The sequence below is a fragment of the Rhinopithecus roxellana genome, chromosome 5 (assembly GCF_007565055.1).
Source record: "Rhinopithecus roxellana isolate Shanxi Qingling chromosome 5, ASM756505v1, whole genome shotgun sequence".
In the NCBI taxonomy this organism is placed as follows: Eukaryota; Metazoa; Chordata; class Mammalia; order Primates; family Cercopithecidae; genus Rhinopithecus; species Rhinopithecus roxellana.
In genome coordinates, this window is record NC_044553.1 from 94,106,778 (window position 1) to 94,130,660 (window position 23,883).

Here is a 23,883-nt window from a genome sequence, read left to right on the forward strand (position 1 = left end):
TTTTAGGATAACGGATACTGAACAGTAAGTATAATGCAAACATTCCAAAATCTGAAAATACCTGAAATTCGAAACACTTCTGGTCTCAAGCATTTTTGGATATAAGATATTCCACCTGTATTTTGACTTTTAAATGACCTCTTTAGGACTGGTTAGCAAAATTACCATACACTGTAGTGATGAGGATTGTGGTGTGCTACAAGGGCCTAAGTCAAAACTTAACAAAGCTGAGCTAAGACAAGGGTCAATTTTAAAATTTCTATGACCACGTTTTAACAAATTACTTAGTTAACATTAGCAACTACAGTGGCTATGAGTTGTTCTAGTCTTATTCTTACCAAAGCAAATTAAAAATGCAGATAATATTTAAGTATTCTGGAAACGATTTGCCTGGGAGGCCTTGTAATTATAATTTCTTCTTTTGCATATATACTTTTCTGCTAGAACAGGACATATGAAAAAAAAGATTGTAAAAATGGCTCCAAGTAGACCAGAATATATAGTCCTAGTAATCAGACACATGACACCCTCCCCACTCTATCCCGATTATACAATTACCCAGTTGAGGATTCTTTGGGCAACTCAGAATTTTAAGAACACTAATAAGCCCCCAAACATATGTGCAGTACAAATAGAATTTTTACATTTATTTTTTATTCCTACAGAAAAGAAGAAACACATTTGTACCAAGAGTTCATTTCCCAGTGGTTAAATGTACTGAGAAAAATACATTGACAAAGAATAATGAACAAAATAACTCAAGGATACAACTGCTGTGAATTCAAAAGACAAACACAACTACAGGAAAAGTGAGTGCACTTGCTTTCACATTTTGCAGCTGTTAATAGAAGTCTTAAACATTTAAAATTTAACTAACTCACACAACCTCCACCAAGTAGCAGAATAAATAAATAAAATTCTAAACAATAAAAACAGATAAACATGGTCAGGTTGTTAGGTTAAGAGCTAAAAATTTCATTTTGCTTCCATGGTTGTGACCATAAGTCTCAAGGCCTTCAAAGCATAAACATCACAGAAAACCTATCACAAACCACAAACCAACCACAGGAAAACCCTTTTTATACTGTGTATCTTCTGTATTTCATACATCTAATAAGCCATCAGTTGTAAGATGCATCCTAATTCAGAGATGTCACAACGTGAAATAAAAAGTATCTCTGGATCAATAAAATATGCTATGTATACATACCCGAGATATGAGAGGAAACTATTTACCACTTTGAATTACTTCCATACTATTGTACCAAACAACAATTAAGTGTCAAAACATTGAAATTTTATGTAGTTAAGCTTTTTATTATTGTTTTCTTTACAGGAACAATAATCCAAACAAGTCTTGAACCAGTCTATAAACAGAAAACATGTTATATAAATTATCTATTTTTGCAATACATCAAAATACTGTATTGGTGAAAATAAATAGATAACAAAAAACGATATACATCATTTCCATGTTTGCTATCAGACCCCACAAGTATGTTTGTCTTTACAATTCATTATAGGTGAAAAACAAACTGAAACACAACAGGTATGCACAATGACGCCACTGTTAAGGAGTGCAGATTACATGTGTTGAAGTTTTTCTTCATAAAATGGAACACACTGCTAGGTACACAGAAACATGATTTTGCTCTAAAGAACAGCTGAACTGTTGAGAGAAGCAAGGGCTTCCTAGTGGGCTTCCAGTGTAGCAGATAATATTACCCTGTATAACAGAGTATTATGGGGTTTTGCATTTTCCAAGTCTGTAAGTCTAACCATAAGCAAATCAAAAACAAACCGAAACATTAAGATATACTGACAATCTTATTCCCATATATGACAGAATAGTTCTCATACAATGTTAAGACTGATTTACTTTTTTATTAGGAGCACTTCTTAGGTTTTTGGCATTTCACATGTCTACACTCAGTGTCCATTGGCTCCTTCTGAGAGTATCCGTGAAGGTTCGGTAAATTTTGCAGTGAACAAGTAAAAAAGGGCTGGTGTAGGTACCAAAGCCAAAAGGGGCAAATCTTGCTCAAGTTTATCCACTCTGGAAATGGAGATTATTCCATAGGCATGAAGTAACCAGTGGCTGAAGAGAACAATAAGTCTTTTCTTTCTGACCAGAAGATCATAGCAGTTCTATATAATTTTGTAAAAGAAAGAAAACAGAAATACAGATTATCAGGCTAAATCAGCTGGATAATTTATTTTAAGGTAAAATGTATTATTTATAATCTCAGAATCATAAAATATTTGAGCTAAAAAAGACTTTAGAAATCACTCAGTCTAGCCACTCCACTTTATAGATGAGGAAAGTGAGGCTCCTAAGGTCATATAAGCACTCAGTAGCGGCACCCAGACGAGAGCCACGTCATCATGTCTCTGAAGTCCTAGTCTATGCCATCATTCACACCTGGAAACACTGTAGTTTCTTCTGAAAGAAAGATATAAACTAGAAGGGAAACTCCACTTTATATGCTTTCTTCCTGGCCTGATCCACGGTCGTTATGGATCTACAGGTGAGAAATAGGAGGTACAGAAACCCAACCTCCTTAACTTCTAACATTCCTGGAGCCTGCTGCATGAATAGTAAGGGAGCAGAAATGACACATGAACACTCTGATTTTCTTTTAATCCTTAATACAGCTGTATAGTATGCAGAAACTAGAATAATGAAATTAATACAAAAATAATACCTACATGTGCTAATAAACACATTAAAACATAATTTGCAACAGGTTAGTTACCAACTTTCTCTTATCATTAAACAGCTCATCAACTCAACCAGTACTAAGCTGTCTTTTCCTGCTTTAGGTCCCCATTTCTGATTCATGCTAATTGAAGTATGTGAACATTTTATATAGGAGATTCACAAGGGCAGAGAAACAAATAAGTTCAAGCTAATTTAACAGTGTATGCCTAATTCTTAACTATGGATAAGATGAAAAAATTCAAGGCCGGGTCTGGTGGCTCACCCCTGTAATCCCAGCACTTTGGAAGGCCAAGGTGGGTGGATCATGAGGTCAGGAGTTTGAGACCAGCTTGATCAACATGGTGAAACCCCGTCTCTACTAAAAACGCAAAAATTAGCCAGGTGTGGTGGCGTGCGCCTGTAGTCCCAGGTACTCAGAAGCTGAGGCAGGAGAACTGCTTGAACCTGAGAGGCGGAGGTTGCAGTGAGCTGAGATTGCACTACTGCGTTCGAGCCTGAGCAATAGAGTGATACTCCGCCAAAAAAAAAAAAAAAAAAAAAAAAAAATCAAAAACCTAATTTTATTCAAATATCCAAATATCCAACTATTTCCTCCTTCAAATCTTTCCCTAGAGTTGATAAAAGTGCCAAAACTAATTTGCCTATCTTCTTTAATTAATTATATTTCAATGCTGGTTAAAGATTACAAAGGAAAAATGAGGATCGTCTACAGATGAAAACAACTGAATAATCACTATAAAAATATTCTGTCTAGTTCTTCCACTATTATCCTACCTAAAAGTCACTATGATTCCTACATGTTTTCCCCCACTCACTGTCTTACTAAGGTAATAGAAAAAGTGGCATCAACAGTAACCACTCCAAAATAGTTTACAACTTATTTTCTCTCAGTTGAGTTTTCTTTTATGTTATGAATTATGACAAAGCACATATCAACTGTCATGGGTAGTTTGAGACAGTTCAAAGGCCCTAGATTAGCAAGTATAGGATGGAAGAGTACTAAGACACTTCGGATTGGCCTCAGAATAAAGTTCTTAAATCAGAGCCATTAACGTATTTAAAAGCCCATAATTTAAATGTAATATATTAACAGTAGAGAGCCACATAATTATTTTAGAAAGAAAATGTCAGATTGCATATGAACAAATAATGTACAAGAATGCCCATTTTGATTCAAAGTTTAATGAATACATTTTTCCCTAGATATAGAGTCAAATACACTACTACTTCTCATTTGTTGTTCATGTTTTTGACCAATAGCTTATATTGAAAATATAAACGTTATGACATGATGTTCTATTCTACCCAGTGACTACAAATGTGTCAAAAGATACTTTTTTGGCCAAAAATATTCTGAAAATAAAGACATATATAGTTTTTTTTTTTTTGAGACGGAGTCTCACTCTGTCTCCCGGGCTGGAGTGCAGTGGCCAGATCTCTGCTCACTGCAAGCTCCGCTTCCCGGGTTTAAGCCATTCTCCTGCCTCAGCCTCCCGAGTAGCTGGGACTACAGGCGCCCGCCACCTCGCCCGGCTAGTTTTTTGTATTTTTTAGTAGAGACGGGGTTTCACCGTGTTAGCCAGGATGGTCTCGATCTCCTGACCTCGTGATCCGCCCGTCTCGGCCTCCTAAAGTGCTGGGATTACAGGCTTGAGCCACCGCGCCCGGCCTGACATATATAGTTTTTAAAAAGGAGTTCTTTATAATAGTGGCCTTACACTAAAATATTAAAAAGTTAGAGGTACAAAATGGATACCATGAAAAAGGAACAGTATCAGAATAATGTGGCTATTAATGTTAGCTCCAAATCCCCCAAACATTATGGGATAAAAGTAAACATCCATAATCAAGAAAATAAAATTTGTGATAAAACATAGAAGGATATGGAACACACAATTATTGATAACTGTTTATGTTGCCATTGTAAAATAAAGTTTAAAATTAGTTCTAAATATAAAACATTTTTATGGTTTTTCTCAAAATAGTGTTAGTAAGTTTCAACATTTCAATAACTGTATGTTTGTTACATGGGTAAATTGTGTGAAACGACTTTTCTCCTTCATGCTGGATAGTTGAGCCTGACTACTTCACTATTTCACTAATTTCCCAGGGAAATATATAGTCTGGTACACAACTTTTCATAAAGTTAACAAGCCAAAAGCTACCAAGTGGCATCAATCAACCAAAGATTACTAAAACAATCAGTTGGACTATATCTTATCATATGGACTATTCTGATATTTACTTGTCAAATTTATCAAAAAAAGTCTTTAACAAAGGAAAAAAAGACTTCCTACCTCTATTTCAGAAGCAGACATGTATACAGCCAGAGTAACCAAAGATAACACTAATATAATGTATGGGAAGGCGTAATCTGAAAGAGAAGCATTGGTATTATGTTGGAAATTAAACAAATTTTCTCAATAAACCATCAAATAAATTCAAATAGTAATTCTTAGAGTCAATTCCTTTCTCAACCAGTTCTGTGAGACTTACAACCTAAGGTTCTCAGGCAGGGGCCAGCAAGCTTTTTCTGGAAAGGGCAAGATAGTAAATGATTTTAGCCCTGCATGTCTCTGTCTCGATTACCCAGCTCTGCAGTTGTAGCAGGAAAGCAGCCGTAGACAATACATACATGAATGGGCATGGCTGTGTTCCAATGAAAACTTTATGGACAGTAAAATATAAATTTCATACATTTTTCACATCAAGAAATATAAGTCTTTTGATTTTTTAACCATAAAAAAATGTAAAAACTATCCTTGGGCCAGCTTTGAAGAACCCTGCCTTAAGGCATCCAGTGGATGTAAATAATTAACTTCCCTCCTCTGCATTCTAGAATAGTGCCAGTTATGTACTAAACTTAGGAGAATTCAAAAAATGGTCAAATAATTTTCTGTGTTTTGTGGTCCAGGTGGGGAACCTCAGTTGAGAAAGGTCATCTGTAAGAGTAACTCAGCTTTAATTAATCTTTAGAAAAGGTCATTTATCAATAAACTTTAAAGGATAAAGAGATCATTCAGTATTCTTAATATCAAAATTCCAGCAATCTCTACTTTAAATACAGTACAGTAATACTTTAAGCAAATTTTTTCCTCTAAAACACCACTTTTCTCTTAAAATGTTTCAAATTTACAACACACTAAAATAAATGGACAAATTGAGAAAAATATCTTTGAATTATTTTTCATACAATTATTTGTAAACGACTTCAGTTTACGAAACTACTAATCATTCTACATTGCAGTAGAACCCATTTGGAACAATTTCAAATGTTAACTCAGGATTTGGCAGCCAGAAACTTAATTATCTATACAGGCCTGATTCCAACGTACTAAAGAACTAAATGACTTATTTGACATTTATAACCTTTTATTTCATAGACAGTGATTAGGTCCTCAATCAACCTTTCAAAAAATAAAAAATGAAAAACAAAACTCTATTTAACTAATACATAGCTAAACAATGTTGCTAATGATATAAATTTAAGACCTGGTAGTAAAAAGCCATATACAGTAAAAAGGAATAAAGAGGAAGTTTCTGACTAAGCCCAGATTTGTGGGGAGTAGAGGGAGGTGCCAGGCTAGAGATAGGATTTGGAGTGGTTCTTAAATTCCAGTGCATAAAAAAATTTGAGATTTTGTGCAACCAGGTCTGGAGTAGGGTCTAGGGATATGCATTTTAGTTCCCCTGGTGCTTCAGATACAGATCACACTTAGAGGCTAGCTTCCATAATATTTCCAAGCAGGTAAAAGTTTGTCACTGACATATTCCTAATCATTCCCTAGACCCCTAGTCCTTCACTATCTTAAGCTATCAGAAGCTTCCTGGTGCTCTGCTTTGCTCAGACTTGCTATATCCCTACAAACCAAAAATTATCATCTTTTTCAACATCATAAAATTATGAGTTGGTGGTGCAAATGAATAGTACCTCCTTGAGTCCCCCTATGAATGTGTTTTGAGTGGAAGCTTGTTAAAATGATAAAAACATTCACTGTGGGAAAAGTTATTTTTCAATACAGGCAGCTACAATATAGAAAGCAATGCTGTCTGCCATCTCTTTGGGTTACCTTTCCAAACGTTTTCCTGCTTTTCACAGTGTTTCCCTTTTTTCCATTTCATAGCCAAGAGGCTATACACAATAGCACCACCTGCAGTCTAGAACCTACAGATTTGAGGTCGGCCAGTTCTTAACTCTTCCAGCCTAGCAGAAACAACTACCTATAATCTTTTGGCTATTCCACGAATACTGAAACTGAATTCATTTCTCTTCACCAACCTATTTGCTTCTTCTAATATTCACATTTATCCATCCACTGGTTACTAAGTCAAAAAGCTACTTTATAAAATTCTTGTCCCATTCCTTCAACCCCTCTATTTGTTACCTAGCTTAGTTAATGCTATCTTTGAAGCTGCTCCTCATTCCCAGTGTTTTGCTACCATAGGTAGAGAATTCCACATGTATCAAGTTATCTTTCTACAGTGCAAATGTAATCATGTCACTCTTCTGCCTAAATCCTTTTAAGAACAGGTACCTATTCCCTACGGCAAGAACGGCAACCTCAAATGACACAGAGGCTAGCCAGGAAGGTATAGGGAATGGGCCAAATCTAACAGGGAGAGAGGAGCTAGAGGGAACTATAGATTTTCGAATCCTGTGCAGGCCAAATGAAACAGTTCATCTGTAAACCAGAATATGGGAGATAACAGAATTTCTGGTTCCCTTGGTCTTACCCTCAAGCCCCACCATCACCTTGAACCAAATTACATTCCTAAACTATATTACCAAATTCCATTACCAAGCTCCATATAAAGGATGATGTCCAACATCCTTGGAACATTCAATGTCACATATTCAAAAGAACCACACTACGTTTTCTCAGCCACTGGGCTTGCCTGCTTTATCTCCTGGTTGTATGTGAGGTTTTTAACAGTGAATTTTCCTTATTCTTTTGAGTCACAGTTTGGTCTAAATGATTACTAAACAAATGAATTAATGGTTACATTAAAATAAAAGATATTGAGGACTTTTTACTATAAAAGGTTTTCATAAATGAACTTAGAAACCTAAGACCTTACTTAATAATAAACAGTATACATTATCAAAACTAATTTTCATAAATTCCTAAATAAAAACCAGTTTCTATTTCTTATGATATACTTAGATTTTAAAAATCTTCTAATTTGGTCATAAGCTTCAAATGCAAAGTATTCTCTAAACAGAAATCAGTTTTGATTAGCTGTCACTGATTTCTTGAGAATTTTTATTCCATTCCAAGAAATCCATGACTTTTCTTTACAATACTGATCATACGTTTTAGCAAAAACATACACTAAGGTTTATTTTCAAGGATTAAACAAATTAGCTGGGCGCAGTGGCTCATGCCTATAATCCCAGCACTTTGGGAGGCCAAGGTGGGCGGATCATGAGATCAGGAGATCGAGACCATCCTGACCAACATGGTGAAACCTCATCTCTACTAAAAAAAATACAAACATTAGCCGGGCGTGGTGGCACATGCCTGTAGTCCCAGCTACTCAGGGGGCCAAGGCAGGAGAATCAATTGAACCTGGGAGGCGGAGGTTGCAGTGTACCGAGATCACGCCACTGAACTCCAGCCTGCTGACAGAGTGAGATTCCATCTCAACAAAAAAAAAAAAAAAAAAAAAAAAAAAAAAAAAAGAAAGGATTAAGCAAACTATTTTAAGGAAAAAGTTCCAAAGTTAAATCTAGAGGAAATATTACTGCATACAATAATAAATATATTTCATTGACTTGACTGTACCCATCAAACTTACATAAGAGGCCTCCACCAACAGCCTGAAGCACAGTTAAAATTGGGAAGAAGTAAAGTGCAGCATAAATACTTTTAAATCGATCAGACTTCCCTAACCCACATGCAATCTTCTTCACCAGAAGAGGTCGGAGCAGCATCATTAATACCAAGCAGAATGCATAATAGATAAATACAATGGTGTATCTGTAAAATAAAATAGAAAATTTGTAACATCAAAAATGTTTTAAAAATGTTTTTATCCTTGATCATTTTTAAATGAAAGAGCCTAAAAAAGGTTTAAAAAGCATATTTACTCTCTCCATTGGATATTCAGATTGGCGGAAGGCTGGCCAAACAGGCTCTCATACACTGCTAGCAAAGGTACAATGGTTGCTTTCTTAGGCAGTCTGGAAATATGTATCAAAAATCCTAAAACTGTTTATCCCTTTTGATTCAGCAATTTTACCTGTAGAAATTTATCCAAGGGAGACAACCAGGGATACATAAAAAAACCTACTGTACAAGGATTTTTATTGAAACACTTATAATAAAGTCCTGAAGAAAATAAATATTCAATTATAGGAAACTGGTTATATTTTATAATATATTCATGCTGCAATATTATGCAGACATAAAAATCTAGTTATGAAATAAATGTTAACAAAATTAACTGTGCCTAATATATTAAGTGCCAACAGCTTACAAAATAGCATGTCATAGTTTAGCCTTAATATTCTTTAAAATGTATGCATACACATGCAGAAATAAAACTGGAAAGATAAAATTTTTAGCAGAATCATCTCATGGAATAGAATTACAGATTATTTTATTTTGTGTGTGCTTTTATTCTATGTTTTTGAAATGTCCCATTTTTAATGTAACTTTTATAATGAGAAATAAAAAGCTGTAGAAAGAGCTCTGTGTCACCAGACTTCTAGTAATTTATTTTGAATAACGGGACTTTTATCCACACAGTTCTATCTTAATTTTCCTGAGTATTTTCAAATCAATTTTACTATCTTGCTACTCAAACCCTCTCCCTATACAGGGGAGTGTCCTACGAAGTCAGCAGTCATTTCAGATCACGGACCACATGCTTTCTACCCACACAGCAAAATGATACCATAATCCTGTGTTTCTGCAAAATGATACCATAATCCTGTGTTTCTGTGATGCTTTTAGGTTCAGTCCAGTATGGTAATACATTAGTAAATGTTTGATCTCTTGGGTGATATCTCTTGGGTCTTGTTATACCACCCCCAACCAACATCAAAAGAAAACAAAATCTATCCATTCCTGCAACCTGTAGTTCCTTAAGAGCTCTAAAAAAGATGATTTTAATCAAGAGGAAACCATCATGTGTTATCTCTTCTAATGAATTAGTTTCCTCTTGTTTGCTACCTCCTATCAACAGCAGAACAAAACAAAATCTGTCCATTCCCACAACTTATAATTCCTTAAGAGCTCCAAAAAGATTATCACTTTAATCAGGAGGAAACCATCCTGTTTCTCCAAATGAACTAGGAAACCAGTTTGTGGAAGTGATTACATTTCCCACTCCTGCCTTCCACCAGAAGACCTCATCCCATTCCACTCTTCCCCTCTTTCAATCCATGCCACCTACATGTGGGGTTAGTTTCAATTTGACAAACTAAAGCTAATTATTGCTGTAACAGTAATAACTGCCATTTTCCATAACTCATTCTTAAAGTTTTAGTAACGTAAAAGTTATTTTTTGCAGTAAGTTATAATGATAGAAGCTTACATGTTTTTTCATGCCTCATCTAATCTGTTTCCCCTTAAAACTATAATTATCAGTAAAGTACTGTGGTATTTTCCAATTTGTAAGAAACTAGGGTATACATACATTGGGAAAAACAGCCTTCATTTGTCAATGCACTAGTGTTCCAAAGGTTTCTGGTAATTGTGTGCTATTACTTTTTGTTGACTTGCAAAAAAAAAAAAAAAAATTACTATGACTCGTGGTAGCCCTACAACCTTCAGAAATGCTTAGCCCAGTCTGACCAAACATTTATATTTAGAATGGTTAGGTAAATAAATAATATGCCTAAATCCAATGCTATAAGACAGTACAATATCTCATAATTTTAAAAATCACTGTTTTGTATAATTAATAAAACAAGGCAGGCAAGCTGTTCTACAATGACTGTTGGTAAAGGTGCTGAGGAATAAAAGCAAAGAAACAATCTTGATTCAGGGATAGTGAATAGATGGAAAATGTCCTAATCAATGAAGCTGTGTGATGATTATGATTGACAGAGTGCTGCCACAAGATTCTTAGCCTACACTCAATTCAGCAGAAAAAGTGCTATAATAAATTAGAAGTGACTATTACAGGTGCAGATGAGGGTTGGTAGTAGTACCTGTTTGCCATTTCTCTTCCAATCTTGTATTTTCTTACCCTCCTAATATAGGCTTTACAAATATTAGTATAAGTAACATAAATGAGACTGTCGGTAAATAAGTCTGATTTTGTTTTAAATAAGATATAAGGTAATCTTATATTAAATAAGATTACCTTATATCTTATTTAAATATAATATTCATTTCACTTAAGTTTTCCAGATAGGACTATGTTAAGTTATGCAAGGCCTCAGGAGAGTTATATGACAAGAGGGTAATTAATGCTTAGAGCTAAGCTCTACGAATCAATGAATCAACTAAAAGGACATTATCAGTCTTTTATATAGTATTTTATGTAAAAATTATAGCTATTGGCCGGGCGCGGTGGCTCAAGCCTGTAATCCCAGCACTTTGGGAGGCCGAGGCGGGCGGATCACGAGGTCAGGAGATCGAGACCATCCTGGCTAACACGGTGAAACCCCGTCTCTACTAAAAAAATACAAAAAACTAGCCGGGCGAGGTGGCGGGTGCCTGTAGTCGCAGTGAGCTGAGATCTGGCCACTGCACTCCAGCCTGGGTGACAGAGCGAGACTCCTTCTCAAAAAAAAAAAAAAAAAATTATAGCTATATATGTATATATATGTGTGTGTGCATGTATATTACATATATGTGTATGTATATGTGTGTGTGTGAAAAAATATATTTATATAAAAATAATTTGTCATACCTAAAAACTGGCAGTGAGAGGCCCCAGTGGCTCACGCATGTAATCCCATCACTTTGGGAAGCCAAGGTGGGTAGATCACTTAAGGCCAGGAGTTCAAGACTAGCCTGGCCAACATGGCAAAACCCCATCTCTCTACTAAAAATACAAAAATTAGCCAGGCATAGTGGCACATGCCTGTAATCCCAGCTGGGGAGGCTGAGGCACAAGAATCACTTGAACCCAGAAGGCAGAGGTTGCAGTGAGCTGAGATCTTGTGCCACTACACTCCAGCCTGGGCAACAGAGCAAGACTCTGTCTCAAAAACAAACAAAAAACTGGCAGGCAGAAAAGAATATTTTCATTTTTCTATATCTGGTTGTTTTGTACCTATATGCATGTCTATGTTTTTGATGTTTTATTATTAAGAAGTTGCTCAAAAAGGACTAATTTCCCCAAGCATATTATGTACTGAAAGCCCACTACAATTGTAAGAATATAAATACCAGACTTCTATTTTCCCTTTTCCCCAAAAAATATCAAAATGAATTTGATTCATTTTCTAGTTCTAGAATTTACAAAAATTCATAAAAATTCTGCAACCGGAATAGTCTGGCATAATTGCATACAGAATTTTATGAATTTACTATTTTTAAAACAAAACATTCTAATAGAAATTATACTTATTTGGGGAGAAAAAAAGAAAAAACACTAACCCAAACTCTCTAATAATGCCATTTACCATAAAGTGCCTCCTATATCTAAGTTATACGGTATCTGAGAATGTGTGGATTAATTTAACCCTCATGACACCTTATAAGGTATCATTATTCCCATTTTACCCATGAGAAAACTGAAGTTATAAGAGGCTGTTTACATGTTCAAGGTAATATAGCAGCTGGCAGACCCAGAACTCAAACCCACACCTGTTTTTGTCTCCAAAGGCCATAAAATCTATAATAATTATCAGAGATTTAAAAAAAAAAAAAAAGATCTTAAGTTGAAATAAACACTTACAGTGGGTAGACGGCTTCATGAGTACAGTGCACTGTGGTAACGTAATCTGGACTTGGGTTGTAAAGCATCGTGTACCAGTCAGAAAGCATCAATACTCGGCATGAACGTATATAAAGAACACCAACTGGATCACTCACAAGTAAGGTGATAATAGCTGCCATGCTGCATTCAAATAATGCAGTGATGTGTTGGAAAAGTGCACTGGAACTAGAGAAGGAAAAGAGGCATGATTACTAGAAAAACTGCAATATTTAAAAGGCTTAAATAAAACATGTACATGTGTCAAGATACAGATTTCAAACAAAAACTACTCAAGAGTATAACCTTTTATTCTGAAAAGGGATAAATAACACTGTAGCAGTATTATCTAAATGTGTAACAGAAAAGCAGAAATTAGATCTACCTTGTATCTTTAGTATCTTGCCAAACTGCTGCTAAAAATTTCTTAGTTATCTGTGTATCATTTAATCTGAATATGCACATAAAAGATGGTAGGTAACATATGTTTGTTATAAAGTATAGTAATTATAATATTATAAGCTCATCTCCTACCCAATAACTAGAACACTGTCAACAATTTATGACTACTTTTTTGTTCCTCCCCATCCATTTCTCTGTCTCTCCCTTAGAGGCAACCATGTACCAAACTGCTTTTATCATTTTTTTCTAGAAAGTTTTTATCCCAATTGTATTTATGCTTCACAACTATTCTGGTTAGTTTTGCTTATTTTTGAATGCTATAAAATGATATCACACTAATGGAAGTCTTCTGAGATTTTTTTCCACTCAAAATTACATTTCCAACTTTCATCCATGCTATTGCTTACAGCTGAGGTTCAGTCATTTTTGCCACTGTATTAGGATTCCACTGTGTGACAATACTGTGATTTGTTTCTCCATTCTGCAGTTAGTTAAATATGTTGCAAATGTGTTCCTCTCAGTCTGTGGGCTCAACTTTCACTTACTTTGTGAAGCCTTTTTATAAACATGTTCTAAATTTTAATAGACTGGGCTTTATTTTTTATTTTTTTCTACTTAGCAGTTTAAATGTTTTAAAAAGTCCTTCCACACCCTGAGATAGTGTGTGTGTATCTCACACACACACTATTTTCTTCTAAAAATTTTAAGGTTCTGCATTTCACATTTATCTTTAATTCATCTAGAAGAGATTTCTGTGTCTAAGATAAGGTAGGATCTCACTTTACTTTTTCCCATTTGAATTGCCAATTGTCCCAGCAGCAGCATTTTACTGAACAGGTACTTCTTCCCAACCCTACCCTCCCAACTAATTTGCCATGACACTTCTGTCATACAAAGTTTCATATCTAATTGTCTGTGTTTTGGCTCTCTATTCTGTTTCTTGAGTCCATTTATCTATTCCTGAGCCAGAAGAATAATACGATCATAATTCTGGATGTTACATACATTTTTTCTACTTCTTTGGTGGCCTTGGCTATTCCTGGCCCTTTGCTCTTCCATATAAATTTGAAAATTGGCTTGTCAAGTGCTCAGATAAATCCCATGTAGCTTAGCTGTCTTGGTCTGAGCTATGTCACAATACTTTACTGTACATGGAATATAGGAAATAGTTTCATATATTTATCTTATACTCAACCTTTTTATTAAATGGTCTTGTTATTTCTAACATCTAGCCTATAGGTGATTTTGAGTTTTCTACTTGAACATTTTCCATTATGTGGAATAATTTCCATTATTCCATTGCATAGCAAACTACCTCAAAACCTGGTGGCTTGAAACAAGAACCACTGATCATTTCTCACTATTTTGTGATGTGACTGGGCTCAACTGGGCAGTTCTTTCTGCTCCACATGACATCAGCTTGGAAAGCACTCGTCTAGAGGCTTGACCATGCTGCAGCATTTAAAAGGACTAACTCACATGGCTGCAGTAAGTGCTGGCTGTTGGCTGGAAGGACAACCAAGGCTGTTAACAGGTATGCCTTGGTTCTCTTCCACATGGCTTCTCTTTTGTTTTCAATATTATGCAGTTTAATTATGATGCATGTAGGTGTGAATTTCTATTTATTCTGCTTGGGATGTGTTTTGCTTCTGGGATCTGTGAATCTGTTTCTCATTATTTTTGTAAAATCTGAAGCCAGTATCTCTTTTTTTTGTTGTTGTTATAATATTTTAAGTTCTAGGGTACATGTGCACAACATGCAGGTTTGTTACCTATGTATACATGTGCCATGCCAGTATCTCTTAAAATACCAGCTCTCCTTGGCCGGGCGCACTGGCTCACGCCTGTAATCCCAGCACTTTGGGAGGCTGAGGTGGGAGGATCACGAGGTCAGGAGATAGAGACCATCCTAGCTAACACGGTGAAACCCCGTCTCTACTAAAAATGCAGAAAATTAGCCAGGCGTGGTGGCGGGCACCCGTAGTCCCAGCTACTGGGGAGGCTAAGGCAGAAGAATGGCATGAACCTGGGAGGTGGAGCTTGCAGTGAGCCGAGATCACACCACTGCGCTCCAGGTTGGGTGACAGAGCAAGACTCCATCACAAAAAAAAAAAAAAAAAAAGAAACGAAAAAGAGGTTAGGACAGTGGAAATCTGAATTTCTAGCCTCTCTGGGGAGGCAGGAGGAGAGAAGACGGTTCAGAAGAGCTGGAGGTTTTTCCACAGGATGTCAGCCAGGAAAAAAAAAATACCAGCTTTCCTTCATAGTCTCTATTTTTCCAGAGACTCTAATTAGATACTATGGGCAAAAACTTAACAAAACATTTATGCTGTGCATGAGAATCTGGCCTTCAGTTAACTCTCTAGCTCTTTTCCTCTGGAAACCTGATAAGGATAGAATGTCAACTATATTACTAGGCAACACCACTTATGATACAAATGATCCTGACTGGGAAATTACATCTGGACTGGGGAGAACCATAAATGAACTATACATGCCTGATGGGGATACCATGGTTTGGCTTTTTTGAATTCACTGACTCTTGTAATTGGCATGTCACTTGCAGGACCCCAGAAGTTCATGGAATTGTTATGAGAGAGACTCCTGTGAAGTGTAAGACTTTAAGCCTGCACAACTCCCACATCCACCCAACATGGATCTCACCTTCTTGCACCTGATTTTCCATCTCCTTCTTTCTCAGTGCTATATGCCATTATTTATATGCATTCTTTTCTAGTTCACTAATTCTATCTTCAACTGTTTAATCTGCTAACTACCTTTTTTTTTTTTTTATTTTGGCAAGTATAAATTTTTTTCTAAAAGTTTAAAATTTAAAGTAAAAATTCATTTCTAAAAGTTTCCTTTTCTTCCCCCAATACATCTGTTTATTCCAAATAATCTTATTATTATGGACAGCTTGTGACTACATCCTTACTTTCTTTATAGGTAGCAGTTACATATCCCATAGGTGAAAGTCCATTATCTGTGTCCTTTGAGAGCATAAATATATTGTTTGTTGCATCTACCAATAAGTCCTAGTGCTATTTTATTTAGTAACCACAGACTATGAGGTCATTACTAGATCTTAATGAGCAAGAGTCTTATAGGGTTAAATTGAGAATGGGAAAGCTTTCCAGCAAAGAAGCTCTGCTACTTTTGCCAGCAGCTATGGCCACTACTACCTTGGGCTTCAGGCCCTTGAGGGTCTAGTCTTGGCAGAGGCTGCCCAAGATTCAGTATCCAGGTAACACTGCTGCTACCAGCAATTGACCTTAGACAACCCTCTCATCCCAACTGCCTGCCTTGTCACTCTGGCCTAACTCAGGGGGGTTGGTTTGTGTTTTGAAAGAGAAGAGTTCCTGGAGACCTCTCCATCTCCAGCTGGGACCAGCAATGTCTCACATAGTTTATCTACCCCAGACTTTAGTTATTTCATGCAGGTAGGTCACTTGGAGCTCCTAATTAACTCACATTGTTGGAAGCAAAACTCCTGTGCCATTTTACAAAGATGAAAACACTGAAAACATAAATAAACACACATTCACATTATGTAATTTGACATTTTGCTTCCTTATAGAATTAATATTTTTAGAGGCAAAATCCCAACTTCACTATTTCTTGCCATTACTTTGATAACGTTCTTACTGGTCTTCTTGACATGTTCTCTTTTAATCTATCTGCAGCCAATCACATCATCTTTACAAAATGAAATACAATTTTAAAACTCCTCTCATTAAACTAATTTTGAGTCTTTTTGTCTTTCTGGAAAAATACTCCTTGCCAGCATCTTCTTCTATATTTCCTGGCCATGCTAAATGGCTTTAAATTCACTTGTGTCTCCACACATCGGGGCATGCATCACTCTCCACCTCAAAACACATTTTACCTATCTGTCAAACCATGTATCCTTCCAGATCAGTTCAGGGGTTATCCCCACTTTTTAGGAACATTTGTTAAGACACCTCCAGCCCCAATCTATCCAGACTGTAAGTGCAAAGTTTCAGGAAATTGTTAAGAGATGGCCCTTGTGTTCTTTGTTACCAATTTCCTAGGCAAAGCATAGTTGTACAACTCCCTCTTTTTAAACCCACCTCCTTTCCTGTCTGAGCATTAGTCACTCCTTGCCTTCCCTCAAACCAACCTCTAGTCTCTGCTTCAAGTCTCTCCCTCAAAACACAGCTGATATCTAAATTCAAACGCATTTGGTGAAGACATACCTATGCCCTTTAGCTCTTCTCTACTTTGGGGCTGAGAACTTCCTGCCAATTGATTGGGCAATTATTCTGTTTCAGCTTTATCACATCTCCGTTCTCACCCCATCTCTCATCGTTCTATTAATATAACAGAAATTAAAAGCTGGATGAAAGATGCTATTTTAAAAGTATTTTTATAAATTATTCTGAAAAATTATAAATGCTTTCCCAATGTAAATAACCACCCTGGATTTATTAGGTAGGCCCCAGAAAACTGCTGATTCTATTTCCATCTGGACCATCCTTTCCATTTCCATTCCAACTACCACAGTCTATTTCTTTGACAACAGTCTTCTATTAAATATCTCACCTCTAATCTACCCTCCACAGAAATTTTCTTCCTAAAATATACATCAAATGATGCTACTTCCATACACCAGATCTTCACCAATAAATGATTCACTCAAATACAGAGTGTTTTTTTGGATGCTCATTCCCTCCATATCTCATGTTGAAATGTAATCCTCAACAAGGTGGGGCCTAGTGGGAAGTATTTGGGTCACGAGAGTGGAAGCCTCATGAATGACTTGGAGCTGTGCTCACAGTAATGAGTGAGTTCTCACTCTAGGAGTTCATGTGAGATTTGGTTGTTTAAAAGATTCATGGTGGCTCACACCTGTAATCCCAGCACTTTGGGAGGCTGAGGCAGGAGGACTGCTTGCACCCAGGAGATCGAGACCAGCCTGGGCAACATAGAGAGACCCTGTCTCTACAAAATACAAAAAATTAGCAGGGTATGGTGGTACACGCCTGTAGTCCCAGCTACTTGGATGGCTGAGTTGGAAAGATCACTTGAGCCTAGGAAGTCAAGGTTGCAGTAAGCAGTGATCACACCACTGCAATATAGCCTAGGTGTCAAACCAAGACCTTGTCTCAAAAAATAAAAATAAATAAATAAAACATAAAAAAATAAAAATGAAAGAGGTACCTCCTCCCTCTCTCACCATGTGGTTCCCCTTTGCCTCCTGCCTCCTCTCACACTGGTACTCCTCTGCCTTCTGCCATGATTATAAGCTTCCTCAAGCTATCACCAGAAGCAGATGCCAGCACTATGCTTCATGTACAGCCTGCAGAACCATGAGCCAATTAAACCTCTTTTCTTTATAAATTACCCAGTCTCAGGTATTCCTTTACGGCAACGCAAATGGACTAACAGAAAACTGAAACTGAAGGGTAGGGCAATGCTATAAAGACACCTGAAAATATAGAAGCAGCTTTGGAGCCGGGTACCAGGCAGAAGCTGAAAGAGTTTGGAGGTCTCAGAAGAAGACAGGAAGACGAGGGAAAGTTTGGAACCTCTTACAGCCTTAAGTGGTTGTGACCAAAATGCTGACAAATATAGACAGTGAAGGCCAGGCTGATGAGGTCTCACATGGAAATAAGGAAGTTATCAGGAACTGTAGTAAAGGTCATCCATATTATGCCCTAGCAAAGAACTTTGCTGCATTGTGTCCAAGTCCTATGCATCTGTGGAAGGTGGAACTTAAGAGTGATGACCTAGGGTATCTGGTGGAAGAAATCGTTAAGCAACAAAGCATTCAAGATGTGCTGTGGCTGCTTCTAACAGCCTATGATCAGATAGATGTGGGAGCAAAGGAATGACTTAAAAATTGGGACTTACACTTAAAGGGAAAGCAGAGTCTAAAAGTTTGGAAAATTTGCAGCCTGGTCATGTGGTAGAGAAGAAAAGAGCATTTTCAGGAGAGGAATTCAACCAGGCTGTACAGCAACAACTTGCTAGAGAGGTTAGCATGGCTAAAAGAGAGCCAAGTGCTAATAGCCAAGACAATGAGAAAAAGGCCTTGAAGGCATTTCAGAAGTCTTTCAGACTGCCTGTCCCACCACAGGCCCAGAGGCCTAGAAGGAAAGCATAGAAAGTAAGCTATCTTCCTTATTTTTCTCTTTTAACAGCACTCTTTGTTTTGTTGTTGTTGTTGTTTTGTTTTAAGCACTCAACTTTCTGAGTGACTTTTAAACTGAAATCAGAAGGAAAAGAAGGTAGCTAGGTAACAAGTTGCAGTCAGATGAAGAAGAGAGTATTTCAGACAGCGGAAAGAGTTTGGAGGAAGGGAAAGAACCTAAAATAGGAAAGAAGCTGAACAGCTGGAAGAACTAAAAGAAAATCAGATGGCTGAAATGTACTAACGCAGAATTTGACTTCCCATTCCCAGCAGATTAAAGTTCACATGCTTATCAAGAACCTTCACATTCTGGCCCCAACCTATCTTTCCTACTCCCTTTTATATTACTTTTCTTCATCTGCAACCCACTCTTGACTACCCCAGATTACTTCCATTCCTACCTACCACAGATCACATATTTCATACCTCTATGCCATTATTCATGCTGTTTCCTCTGCCTAAAATGTTCCTTTTTTGAAATCTTTCAGATCCCATCAGGCATAATTTATCTCTCCATTCTTTGTAACTCCAGAGTACTTTGTTTATAACTCTTCCACTACATTTCTAAGACTGATTTATAATTATGTACACACTTGTTTTCTCCACAAGATTATGACTATAAGCCATGTCAGTTACTTTTATATCTCCTTTCCCGATCTTTCAAACATAAAATGCAGTACTTAGTAAATGTGTGCTGATTTAATATGTTAATGTGAGTTTCTGCATTAGGTTACAGCTATATCGTTTTTAACTATATCATACTAGATTACTAGTATTAAATTAAATTACAAAGAATGTGTTCCATAACAATAAATAGCTTGTCATCATAACCAATTTTGTGTAGAAAACCAATAAGGATTATAGTTGAGAAGTAAAAAAGTATTCCTTTAAGATCATTGAGAGTAAAACGGAGTAAGGACAGTTCCCTTAAAAATTACTAAGTCATGCCCTATTGTTAAGTTTTCTTGTCACAGTTAAGAATAATCTGAAGATAAAGGAAAAACATGTTTACCACTTTTAAAACAGAAGAGGCAGAATTACTTAATAAGGTCTTCTGAGTGATAATTATTCCAACATTAGTCCAGCCAGATACAGTCATAGAAATGTGCTAACCTCTTTTTCCCCGAGTACCATTCAATGAAGAACCAATGTAAAACCAGAGGAAGCATTGCCATAAATCCAAGATAGAGCCAATCATAAAGTTCAGGAGATTCTGTGCAAGGCTGACAATATTTCTGTGCATTCGTTCTCTGTCCTCTTGGGCATACCTACAATATATAAAACCAGTATTTTGTGTACAGATATTATTTTAGAATATTAACACCCCCCCAAATCATTCTATAAGACATCCCATTTCAGTTTAAATATTTAAGTTTACATGTGCAGCTTTTAGAACTAAAAAAGACATAAGTAAAATAAAAAGAAATCTATATTGTATGTGCTATATTTGTACAATGCTCTTAAAAGATTCCTTTTACTAAGTTACTAAAATAGTTGACTAACATTCAATGAAAAACCTATTTACTAACATTATATAAGAATAATTGCAGATAAATATTCTGGATTCATGATGTTCAACTTACTGTACAAGACACGGTACTAAATCATAAATTAGAAATTATTAAATTACTAAATGTTTTAAAAAATAATAGACATCAAAATGCCAACATAAACAATGACTACATTAATGCCTCCATATTCTTTTATATTTCTTTATTTTATTTTTTTTTGAGATGGGGTCTCCCTCTGTTGCCCACGCTGGAATGCAGTAGTGCGATCTTGGCTCACTGCAACCTCCACCTCCTGGGTTCAAGCAATTCTCCCGTCTCAGCCTCCCCAGCAGCTGGGACTACAGGCGCACACCACTATGCCCAGCTAATTTTTTTCTATTTTTAGCAGAGACGGGGTTTCACCATATTGGTCAGGCTGGTCTCGAACTCCTGACCTCAAGTAATCCACACGCCTCGGCTTCCCAAAGTGCTGGGATTACAGGTATGAGCCACTGCGCCTGGCCCTCCATATTATTTTATAAATTAGTGATATAACAAGAAAAAATATTCTACATGTGAAAATATTTCAAAAGCAAACAGATTTTACAAAATGAAATAAGACACAAACATAAGACTTACCCCACATTCTCCATATATTTCAGTTGAGCCATTTTTAAATAATAGGGTCTTCCCACAATAAAGTCCAAGGCATGCTGGTTGGATATCGACAGCTTTTTAAAAACAAATGCCAGTATAGTAACATCTTTTGTGATTATAAAAAAAAATGCAATAATAGCTGAAGCACTTGGCAGAAATAACAGTTTCAAAATTTTAAATAACACATATTAGACAAAAGTCTTCAAGCATTTTTAAATTTAAATTTCTCTTTTTACACTGTGACACTGCAGACAGTTATCCTGGAACCTTGCTGTTAATACTGTGCCTTATGATTGAGGTCCTCAACCAGCAGAGCAGGATCTATCCCCAGGACTCAAGGCCTAACCCGGTATGATCAGAGGATACTTTTGAGTTTCACTGACTATAAAGTTCAAATATACACATATTTTTAAATTAGAGCACCAGTAGAGGGTCACCACCTTCTATTTTGCCCAGTCAGGACATTAAGCACCCACATGTAGACATACAATTGTCATCTATGTTCATAACAGAACACATTTTCACATGGGAAAAGCAGAGAACATAATTTCAGAACAGAGGTACGCAAATTACCTTTATAAAAAGCTTCCTACATTGTCTTAGCTTTTATTATTTTTGTGGAGGATAAGTGAAAATTTCATCAAGACTGTCACTGGGTAAATATTTAGGAACCACTGCCTTAAAATTAATCCCCTGATCTAAAGGCTTAGGGGAAAAGCTGCTATTCCTTACTTTAAAAAAACCCAACAACTAAGAACCTAATACGTTGTCTTTGACCTTATTCACAAGAAGAAATTATGGAAGGAGTTTTCTTCATCAGTGACATCTGATTCCCTTCATTCCTTCACTGATTCATCCAATAAACATACACTGAGCTTGATTCCACTGGTTAGGGGCCACTAAAAGTCCAAGGAGAAACAGAGTTCCTGCCAAAACCCTACAATCTAATGTGGATTAAAACAAACAAACAGGCTGGATGAGGTGGCTCACGCCTGTAATCCCAGCACTTTGGGAGGCCGAGGTGGGCAGATCACGAGGTCAGGAGTTCGAGACCAGCCTGGCCAAAAGGGTGAAACCCCGTCTCTACTAAAAATACAAAAATTAGCCAGGCGTGGTGGCGTGCCTGTAGTCCCAGCTACTCCGGAGGCTGAGGCAGGAGAATCGCTTGAACCCAGGAGGTGGAGGTTGCAGTGAGCCAAGATCGCGCCACTGCACTCCAGCCTGGGCTACAGAACGAGACTCCTTTTCAAAACAAACAAACAAACTGTGGTCTACATGTGAATTAATTTGAAAAAGTATGCATCTTTGACTATTCTTGAACAATCATTTCCCAAATTATTCACGGATTCACAATCTAGACTGCCTGGTCTACAGCGCCCTCTCTCCTTTCACGTTCAAGTAGACTTTTTATTTCCTTCTCCTTATGCTGCTGAGAGAAAAAGAGAAGCAGCATTGATTAAAATTCCTCAAGTTTAATATTTTCGCTTTTAACAAATTTCGGACTTAGCTTTTTAAACCCTTTGGCCTCTTTAATGGGCGCTTTTTTTTTGTAATCAATTGTAATCACAATGTTCTAAATTAATACATGAAAATGAATTATGTTTCAGGTTTTTCAAGAATGCAGAAGTTAAGGAATTGGAAACTTCTGTATGGGTTTTACATCTAGTAGATGCTTAATAAATACATGCGAATATCAATAATCTAAAGTTTCTCAAAATCCAAGGCCTGAAAACCAGTATGATAAACTGAACTGAAATAAACAGCCTATCACCTACTAAACAAAACCCAGGCTCCAAGTGACTGTGTAATTTCCCTTTTCATTTCCTTTAGTGAACGATAGCTAAAGTTTTAAGATTCTATTTTTTTGCAGCGGTCTTGCTCCTTTGTGACGGGCCCTATAAATCTACGTTTGAGGTTGAAGCAGGAGACAAATTATGCAGCAACTTGCTTCTGCTTTACTGTTTTTTCTGCACTATCACCCGCGTTTTCAATTCTGAAGTCAACCCTCATGCAAGTGTTCCCTTCACATTAAACTAAGGGACTGAAGGGACATTTCGGACCAAACAACAAAGACCTGGCCTTTCCGCCGCAGACAGCGCGCCTCCCCTGGCAGCCCGTCGGCGACAGAGACCACCCCAACCCGGCAAGAGTGCGGGGCCCGGCCCGAGGGCGGGCGGGGTCAAGGGGCGAGCCTGCGCCTCCAGCCGAAGGCCGCCTACAGAGAGCCGAGCCCGAGGCCAGCCGTGTAGGAAAGCAACCAGGACTACCAGAAACAACCAGGACTTCCCGGGATCTTGGCGACCACTCACCCATGGGCCGCCTGAAGGTTTTTTTCCAGAAGCACTAGACCAGCGGATCTGGCAGCTGCACCAAACATCCGGGCCACAGCGAGCTCGGCGGCTCCGCCTCCCAGTAACCTGGGCTACCGCTCCGAGGTTCCTCCCCCACTTCCGGGTTTAGGCTCCGATGTCCCGCCCCCCGAGGGGTGGCTGCTTCGCGTCCCGCCCTCCTCGCGAGGAGTCAGTGGGTAGGGGTCGGGCTTGAAGCCATCGCTGCAGGACGGTTCTTGTGTCCCCGGA

At 37.3% G+C, this 23,883-nt stretch overlaps 2 protein-coding genes across 4 annotated transcripts in view; one reads left to right on the plus strand and one right to left on the minus strand.

The window, feature by feature from the left end:
- CCDC175 (coiled-coil domain containing 175) overlaps nt 1–933 on the plus strand; it is a 60,384-nt gene extending 59,451 nt beyond the window's left edge. The window contains exon 20 of the mRNA XM_010363108.2: nt 666–933. Within this exon, the coding sequence (XP_010361410.1) occupies nt 666–712 (47 nt within the window). The 3' untranslated portion in view covers nt 713–933. The remainder of the gene's footprint in view (nt 1–665) is intronic.
- On the minus strand, nt 620–23,764 carry JKAMP (JNK1/MAPK8 associated membrane protein). 3 transcript variants are annotated; one of them, XM_030930771.1, is made up of 7 exons: nt 23,614–23,764; nt 21,287–21,410; nt 20,271–20,425; nt 12,584–12,790; nt 8,522–8,703; nt 5,020–5,096; nt 620–2,148 (listed from the first exon to the last, which is right to left on the minus strand). In XM_030930771.1, the coding sequence occupies exons 3-7, from the start codon at nt 20,330–20,332 to the stop codon at nt 1,930–1,932; spliced, it is 747 nt and encodes a 248-aa protein (XP_030786631.1). In that variant the 5' UTR covers nt 20,333–20,425; nt 21,287–21,410; nt 23,614–23,764; the 3' UTR covers nt 620–1,929. The 3 variants fall into 3 exon arrangements, with proteins under 3 accessions (XP_030786631.1, XP_010361411.1, XP_010361412.1); XM_010363109.2 differs by having other exon boundaries at nt 622–2,148; nt 21,287–21,378; XM_010363110.1 differs by having other exon boundaries at nt 636–2,148; nt 21,287–21,360.
- Nucleotides 23,765–23,883: the final 119 nt, after the last annotated feature.